The following is a 9,244-nucleotide window of genomic DNA, read 5'->3' on the forward strand; positions in this document are numbered from 1 at the left end:
TTGTGGGAAACGGACCTTTACTGTCCGACATTGTTTTACTCTTGAAAATATTGTACAAAACAAAGGGAAGAGACTGCTACTTCGTCTTAGCTCCCGACTTCTAACATTCTTAGACCTACGAATGGCTGCTAATGTATACTCATCATATGAGGTGCTAGAACTACATTACATATTCTACCGACAGGTGCCCGAGTGGCAGTATGTTCACCTCGACCGCCTCGGCAAGAACAATACAAAATTTGGTGAAGCGCAGTTGGGTCGACTACGAGTATAGAATATTTCAAAAAGTAAAATAAATAAAATAAAATAGTGGCCAGTGACGATCTTGAAAGGAACTCTTATAATATGTTACCTCGTCTCCCCTGGTTCGAGGACAATCGATCGGTGACTAGGGTGGGAGTGAAAGGATCCAGAGATGGAATCAATATGGGAATGAGAGAAAGATAAAAGTTAAGATTCATGTCACAAGAATGTCTGCGTAGTTGAACCAATCCAGACTCTCATTCTGATCAGAGCCGAAAGCAAGGTCGCCTATGTCGCCCCCAAAACAATCGAATCCAGCAGAGAAGTCCACCCCAGCAACGTTTGGGTTCACTCCAGCAGGGAAGTCGAACAAAAAATCATCGGACAAGAACACTTGACCCAAGTCGCAACAGCTCTGCATTTCCTCGAGGGAATTGGCCTCACTGAAGCTGTCAATCTGGTCGGAATCTGAGTCGAAGGAGTTTTCCGACCCGCTGGCGATGAATTTATGGGCCGCAACATCGACCAGCGCAGGGGTCGAGTACTCAGGAATCGACAAGCTGTCGGCCTCGCTCTTCACTGCAGCGTCGAAATCGCTGGCAGATGGCTCACAAACTGTGAGACTGGAGCAAGGCGAGCTGTGAGAGCCATCCATGGAGGACGGCGAGCACATGAAAAACCCGCAGTCATCACTCAAATTGTCAAAAAGAGTGTCGTCGCCCATGAGATCTTCCTCAATGGTGTCGTATGCATCACCGAGCATTTGAATATCCTCGTCTTCGCCGCGCGAGACGCAGGTCTTTTCATCACCATCATTGATTCTTTCGACTTGAACTGGGCACATGGGTTTGGAGGAATACGACGTCGCCACAACCTCGGGGGTCAAGGTGACAGGCTCCTTCACAGCTCGTGAACCCTTCGGCGAGGCCTCCTTCTTCAAGGTTTTCTTCGACACCACATCGGACCTGGAGGTCATTGTAGTGATGTGCTCGACCTCGTTACTGGTGCTAAAATTCGTGTGCGCTTGCGGCCCACGAATCTCTCGTGCGGCTTTGTCATACGCCTGTGCAGCTTGCTCCGCAGTATCGTATGTTCCCAACCATAGCCGGACCCCCTTGGAGGGATCCCGGATCTCAGCGGCCCACTTACCCCATGGTCTCTGCCTCACGCCTCTGTATTTGTGAGGCTTGCTGTCGTTCGTTGACGCAAATGAGGCAGATTTCAGCTGTGACTTCTCCGGAACCGTGGGTTTTGCGGTGCGAGTCCCATGTGAAGAGAGCCCGCTGCTTCTCACAGTCTTCGCGACTGGAGCGGATTGCTCAACGACTGAAGCAACCTTGGGGACCTTCTTCATCAGCACCCTGGGAGCATTCTTTTTCGATTCCCATGGTTCGTCGTAGAAATTGGGCGACGCCACCACGGTCTCGCCGTCAGCTGGGCTAGCATAGCTCATGGAGCACTGCATTGTCTTGGCAGTGAAAACACTGTGATAGCTTGGCATCTCAGGCTCATCAAGCTCACTATCAGAAGACGACTCGTTCACCGCAAAGGACTCGGTGGACGTGTAAATCTCCTGAACTAATCTCTGCTGCGAATTTCGCAGCGGGCGAAAATTGTCCTCTTCATCACTTGACGAATCCGTTGCGTCTGGGTCCGTGCAAATCACTCTCACTCTCTTGGGACAAGTATGAAACCTGCTACTCAGATGGTGTTCCTTGTGATCAGAAGATGACAAAGTATACTCCCGCTTCAGTGTCTTTCCCGGCGCCACCTTTGAAATCTGCAACTTCAGCGGGGACGCAGCTGGCGCAATCTTGTCATAATTCAGCATTTTGCCTATCGGGCTAAAAATTCCACACCGATGGTGCTCAAATTTATCACACGCCCTACCGCTCTTTTATATTTCCCTATTCAATATGATTCTTTTAACTTACTGAGAGATTCTCACACAAGTCTTTGGTCTCTCGGTGCAACTCCTTGCGCAAACTATACTGTCATCTCGCATCAAGAATTTCATTCTGAATATCTACTAAACCTCTTTTTGAGTCTTTTTTTCCACAAAACTCTACAAAGATTCTTCAGCTCTCTTCAAAGATTTCTTCCCTTCCGTCACCTTTAATGTTGCCTCAAAATTACTCCACCAATACCTCGACAGTGCTTCAATGCTTCAGATTATGATAACTCGCTGAGGTCGCTATTTCGTTGCGACGCAAGCTTTCTTCACTAGTAGAGCAAGAATAAAACCCAACTTAATCCTAGCACCAAGACAACAAATGGCTTCGGAGAGCCAGAAGACACTGCTAGAAGAAAGAAACAGGAGAATACGGAGAGAGGAACTTCGTAGTGATGGCGGCGAGGGGAATGAGGAGGAGGAGGAAGTGCAGCAGGAGCTAAGAAGCACAATGTGACTCGTTTTTCTGAGCTACACATGTAAAGGGCACAATCAAAAAAGGGAGATCCCCGGAGTGATGATTTATGGAGCTAACCAGGCCTGAGCCCGCTTACTTGACCAGTTTGAGTTGTCACCTTCCGCGTTTCCCCAGAAGCTAATTGTAACGACTGCAATTTCCACCCAAACCAGATAACAATATCTACCTCAGGCGCAGCACATCCCCAGTGGCGACGCTGCTGTCGTATCTGTCACTCTGATATTCACCGGGCAGGGAGTGGTGGAGATAGGGGTAGCTGATTCGATGATGAATTAGTTAGATTTTGGCTAATTTTGGAGGCGCCAGCATGCATCGCATCGAAGTGTGTTGGTAGATGAGATTAGTGGTGTGGGCCGAGTGAGAATGGGGGGAGCCATCATCGGAGCTATGTGAGGGGCTGTGTGCTATTGGTCCAGTGACGTGCTCATACGCTTGTGTTGAGGGCATTGTTTGAGGAATTGTTCATTTGTTTTTGTTGCTTCTTTCCTCTATAAAAATTATAAATTAGTGGGGTTAATGTTTTGACTAAACCTGGTGGACAGCTCAGTATAAATCGGCTTGTCTCACTTTGGGTAACTGGCTGAGGTTAGGCTTCTATTTGCATACAGTGAAGTGTGAAGATATTTTCAAATTTGAATATGATAACTTTGTTATGTCAAGCTCTGTGTTAGGATTTTACTAATTTATCCAGGGGAACAAACTATGATACACTATACAACTAGCCCATGTTAATAATATCATGTTCAGAAGACATCTTTTCCAATTACAAGTGGACATGTCAAGTGACTTGACATTGAAGAGCACAAGTAGCCTCTTGTGTGAGCTTGGATAGTTTTCAAACTAACCTACTTCAACCCACTCTAAAAATTTAAAGTCCAAAGTCTTCATGTAAGGTATACATCTAAAGATATTTATAGTACCCCCAAATGTAGTCATCAAAACATTCATGACATGGACAGTTCTTTGATGGCTGCTTGGGTAACTTCTTGTGTGAGTCAATGCACTCCCTAGTGTTGTTTATGTGGGTATGGATTTCAATGGCACCTGGACTCTAAATCGGCACTACTGAGAAACCAAAAAGTCCAAAGGAGGCTCCAAGTTCAAAAACCCAGTAAAACATCATTAAGTTTCCACATTGAGAATGTGATACCTTGGAGCCAGTTTTTGTTTGCTAAATAATTCCATGACTTCTGTCTTCATCTTGAGCATATCTTAGATTTTTTAAAAAATTTTCTATTGAACATGGACACCATTTGACCAATTTTATTTTTATTTTTATATCTCACTGGTTATTCGAGATAAGAATGCACAGAGAATTGCCCAAGCAAGTAAAGGCATCTGCTTTCTGACAAACCTGGTAGTAATTGCCAAACACACACACACTCAATTGTTCAAATAGGTCACCCCCTACTCTAATTCCACATGTGTTGGCTCTTGCTTGGGGAGGTCTCTAGGATGTTCCCTAAGTTCACAGTATCCCCGCTGACTTGGTTGAAAATATAATATTTAGTCATCAAAGAACTAGCGTCAATGCTGATATGATACTATCAGCAAGTTATTCCACGTCGAGTAATGAAAAAAGAATTGTAGTTACATGCAGAAGTGAGCTTTTGTTTTTATTTTTATTTTTTTAATCTCTCGCCAGAATTCGGTAATTCTGTCGTCTGCATTGTGGATTGCGATGTACTCTTCAGAGCAATTTGCCGTCATGCTAGCTTTCTCCCAATTGCCTGGCATTCTCACTAAGTGATGGGCTTGAAAAAGCATAAGAAGCCTTGAGATATCGTATCTTTTCACCTTGCAAAGCGTGGAGGCAGCAGGTTCGGCCACTTACGGAGTTAAACTTACGCGAAACGAAACAAGCTTTCGGAGGGAAAAAACCCAAGCTATCCCCCTCAATATCAGATCTGGAGACTCGCACCCTCCCATTGACTTGGTGAAATCATCTGAGGCAACGAAATCACGTTTTGTGGAGGAGGATCCAATTACATCGTAATCTGGAGAAGCTCTTTTAGGGTTTTGGGGGGGGGGAGGGGGCACTCGGTACAGGGGTCGTGGCAGCGAGGACGTGAGGGGCGCTGCATATTCTTCCCATATTCTTACAGAAAACGTCCGGTCGGTTCCTGCCGGGAGAGCCCCACACACGGACGTTGTTCATTCATCAGCTCCTTGCAGCGGCGCGCTTAGTGGTTGCAAAAATGAGGGGCTCCCCCACTTGACTCAGGCAGCCCCCCCCTGCCATTAATGAAGCATAACTAAACTAAGACGTTGTTGGCACATAGTGGGGCTCCACAAGCCATCACCAGCCCATAATTAAAGGCCGCCGTCGTGGGTCGGAACCTCGCAAGCGTGGGGACCTTCGGTCGTCCAGGATGACCACTGAGCAATGGTATTTGGCAACACCATTGACCTCTCCTTTCTCCCCACTCCACCTTATGCTCTGGTATCCCACGATCGCTACCTCTCCAGAATCGGTGCCCAGGAAACGAAAACAGTATCAAAAAACAATACTTAGCTTTCGACAGACGGCAAAGAGCTTGCAGTGCGACGCAGTGAATTGCAGGAACGTGTCAGCAGACACAGCGTAAGTCTCTGTGTGCAAAAGGAGAAGTTGGAAGCACTGGAATAAACCCCCAGTATTTTGTAAACTTAGACCCGGCGTTCTGTACTCCTGCTGGCCAGCCAGAGCGGTGCCGGGGGTGGGGGTTGGTTACTTGTAGACGGTTGCTCGTCCATTCTAACCACTTCGTGGTCATGGGGTCTGGCACCCCCGTCCCTTGATCCCAGTTACGCAGCAATGCTCCCCCTTTTTTTTATTTTTATTTTTATTTTTTTTCCTTTTCTTATAACTTTCCTACCTAATTGCAAGCACGCTGGCAGAGTCGCTGCTATTCTGTACTGCGGGTGCCCAGAGTGATGGATTGAATCTGCAGAGCAGGTGGGAAACCTCATGGAGATGACGAACCAGGGTCAAGATCTAGCTCGCGTTCCTGGTGCTTCAGATCATTCTGGGGATTCGCGTACAGGTGGAGGTTTTTCGCGGTCCACAGGTGTCTAGAGCGAAACCGAGATTCAGTTGATTTCCGCAGTTGTGAGAAGCCTTTTTCTAGTAACCTGTCTTCGCCTAGACTCATCCGAGAGCTGGTTCCTGATTCCCACGGTTTACTCGACTGGTTCTAATCTGAAGCGGTTTCTCTCTGTCGTCGACACATGTGTGTGTTTGTGTGTGTATGTGCCGGTGTTTTGTGGTCTGGATCAGCGTGAAGCATGGACTGCGTTCCGAAAGAGGAATCAAAGGAGATTATAACAACAAATATTATTAATATAATGATAATTTGTCTACATTCAAATTTTGTGTTCTGTTTTCGGAGGTCATGTTGGCGTGATTTCGCAATGGCTGTATACGGCGGTTCTCCTACCGCCGCGTCTGTGGTACAATGCTTTGGAAGACATTGCCCAAACGAAACGAGGAAGTGGATTGTTTTTATTTTTATTTTTTAAATGAGACATGAGTCCTCTACATCTAAAATTCAGACAGGTAATTGGGGTCTCAACTCCTTTTATCCTTCACTGAAATATTCATTTTAAAAATAAAAACAAATGCATGGTTCTATTAATATTGGATGAGTTGAATGAAGAGATAGCAACACATGCAAAATCACACATAAAAATAAACCAGTAAAGAAAACCAGGTTTAGATGAAATTTGCAAAGAAGAAGGTCCTTTCTTTTGAGCATGGCATGACTGAAGTTCATGGTCACACACAATTTCTTAATTTGGTTATATTCACATACTTATGTACATAAACAAACAATAACACCATTCCAAACTTGAAACTACCACCACCAACAGATGGAATGGGTCTGCAGGAAGGACAGAATGAATGAGAATGAGATCCAAAAACTTTCTATACATGGACATGTACATGCTCTCCCTCTTGTTTTGTTTTGCTTGTAATAATAATATTATTAAGATCATTATTATAGTTGCTGTTACTCCTTTTTCTTTAAGCTTAAGAGCACAGAATAGAAAATGAAAGAGGTAATTGTGATGGTGATTTCCTGTCATCAAGCCTGCTGCTGAAGGTCAATGGGTGGTCATTTTCTTTTCTCTCTATGCTTTTCCAAAATTGTCTGACATTGGGCTGCATTGAGAGGAACAATGACACTCCAGAGGGACTGGCCACATTGCATGAAGAAACCCTGAAAGTAGTTTTAGTAAATTGTGCCCTTAGTAATTGTGTGCTCATGGGGTGTGAGCAAGAGGTTTTATTGTTATTATTGCATATTTTGTGGGGGGACAGCCTCCAAGAAGGGTGTTGTAAGACTGGGTAGGATTGTTGAAAACCAAAGTGCAAGATGAGGTGGATATTGGAAAGGACCTAGGATATGGTTTTTTTCTAGGTGATAAGTAAGAGTGAAACAAAAATGCAAAAACTGCTCATGCAGACCCCAAAAATCTTGTAGTGGGAGACTTGCATCCTTCAATTGTGGATAGTGGGATTCAACTTCAGGTGACCTCTTTGGTATGTAGATACCAATATAGATGATGTTGAAGCTAGTCCCAAATGAACTTGTGAGTAGTGTCCACTACATTATCCAAGACCTTGGTCCTGTGATGGATTGAAATAGAAATAACAAATTTTGGGTAGATTAAATTTTTTGTGTAGATTAAATTTTTTGTGTTGCTCTTACAAATGGTAATTCTTACTATTTAACTATTAAATCCCTCAATCCAATCTTTGGAAATGTTTCAAACATTACAATAGACCACAATAACCTATCAATTTGATGTAAGTATTGTCTATCTAGTGGCCACTTGATATGAGAGTGTAATGCAACTCAGAATCATAAGAGACAATGAAGTGTTGGCTTATAGCGATAAGCTGTGTCAAGGTAAAAATAATAATATGGAAATAAGAAAAGTAGAACTTTTAGTAGGAAGCATCAAGATAACATTGTGATGTCAACAATTCCTTCTATGCCAATTGTGAAGGAAGCAACTCCACCCCTATCAAAGACTCTAACACCCGGCTAAGATAGTTCAACAAAGAATAGAACTCAAATCCAATGGAAAATTAAATTCAACGATTATAAAATAGTAAATAATATTATTAATATTCTTGATCTACATTAGAAAAGACCTTGAATAGGCGATATGGAGGACATAAGAACAAAAATTATAGATGGAGGTCTTTTCTTAATATAACCAAATTTATTGATATTAATGAATTCAATAAAGTACATAATAAGTGATTTGATTAAAAAAATAATACTAAGCATGGTTTATAATTAGCAAAGTATTTGCCTACTTTCTATGAAAAATATGCTGTTGATGAAATATAAAAGGCTAGGGTTGTAGAAACCACTACATCTAATAGAAAAGGGAGATAGGAGGTAATAACAATAACACAATTGATAATAAAAAAAAAGAAGCGAAAATGAGAACATACTCTGGAAGGCAACAACAAACAAAGCTAATTTGCTGGATATACAAATGATCCCAATTTAAATGGAATGAATAGAAGAAGAGCTAGAGTTGGAAGAAATTGGAGGACAAAACCACATTGCAAACTTAGCGGAAGCACAACTATGCAAAGTAGTGGCAGCTCCTTTTGGATTCAAAGCTAAATGTCTAAAATTTGATTTGAATAAAAAGCATAGTTTGGGATCAATTTCCATAGAACTATATTGGATTAGAAGATACAATAATGCAAATACTCCAAAAATGTATCAATATAAAAACATTGAAATCAGATGTGATGATACACTTTAGTTGCTTGAACTATGCATAAGAGAATTTAAAAGAGTGAATTGTGATTTATTAGATTATTTGGCTCCTTTATTTAAAAAATGGTTATGAGACTAAGGACTCATCACTGAAACGTCAAAAACTAATGAGTTGAATTGGTTGTCAAACAAGTCAATATTGAGGTGCAACCAATATTTGTTGTCTTTGAGACACCAATGGTCCGTCCAACTCATGTAGCAATGAAAAGATAGACAACTATCTTTGCAAGCACCAAAGACAATTAATACTAGTTAAGATGTTCTTACTTCCTACACTAAATTATGAATATTAGTGTCCTAACTCAGAATCTATAAGAAATAAACAATCTTAGCAAGCTCAAAATAATTCAAAATTATTTTACACAATTATTTATTAAAGACAGATATTATATGTATACAAGAATATAAACTTAGAAGAGTGAAATTATTGCAATTCAAAAATTTATTATAAAAAGACGTAATTTTTTTTGATTAAGAGGCTCATGTCGCATATAACCACACAGTAGATGATACAAGCATAAGAAGTGATGAAGACCAAGATGTGAATCTCTCTGCGCATAATACATCTTATTGAATCATCAAACCATTTTTAATCAGGTAGGGCCCTATAGATTTGGCTCAAAGAAGCATACGATTCTATTATATGAATTTTGAATATTTATTCTATTTATTTTGTATAAGAAGAGAAAAAATTATGAAACAAATTATTGAGTACATTTGTTACAAATTGCAAGTAGATAATAATAAGTGGCTAAAACTTTATGGAGCAAAATTATGACAAAT

The 9,244-nt window shown here is 41.8% G+C and overlaps 1 protein-coding gene across 1 annotated transcript; it reads right to left on the minus strand.

Moving 5' to 3' along the window:
* Positions 1-2,805, minus strand: LOC149989699 (uncharacterized). The gene has a single exon (XM_090244271.1). The coding sequence runs from the start codon at positions 2,072-2,074 to the stop codon at positions 458-460; it is 1,617 nt and encodes a 538-aa protein (XP_090100397.1). The 5' UTR covers positions 2,075-2,805; the 3' UTR covers positions 1-457.
* Between the last annotated feature and the right edge of the window lie 6,439 nt (positions 2,806-9,244).

Source organism: Physcomitrium patens, chromosome 2 (genome assembly GCF_059467195.1).
Source record: "Physcomitrium patens ecotype Gransden chromosome 2, ASM5946719v1, whole genome shotgun sequence".
Taxonomy (NCBI): domain Eukaryota; kingdom Viridiplantae; phylum Streptophyta; class Bryopsida; order Funariales; family Funariaceae; genus Physcomitrium; species Physcomitrium patens.

Coding starts and splice junctions, on each gene's coding strand:
- LOC149989699 (XM_090244271.1), bottom strand. CDS start 2,074: ATGCTGAATTATGACAAGATTGCGCCAGCTGCGTCCCCGCTGAAGTTG.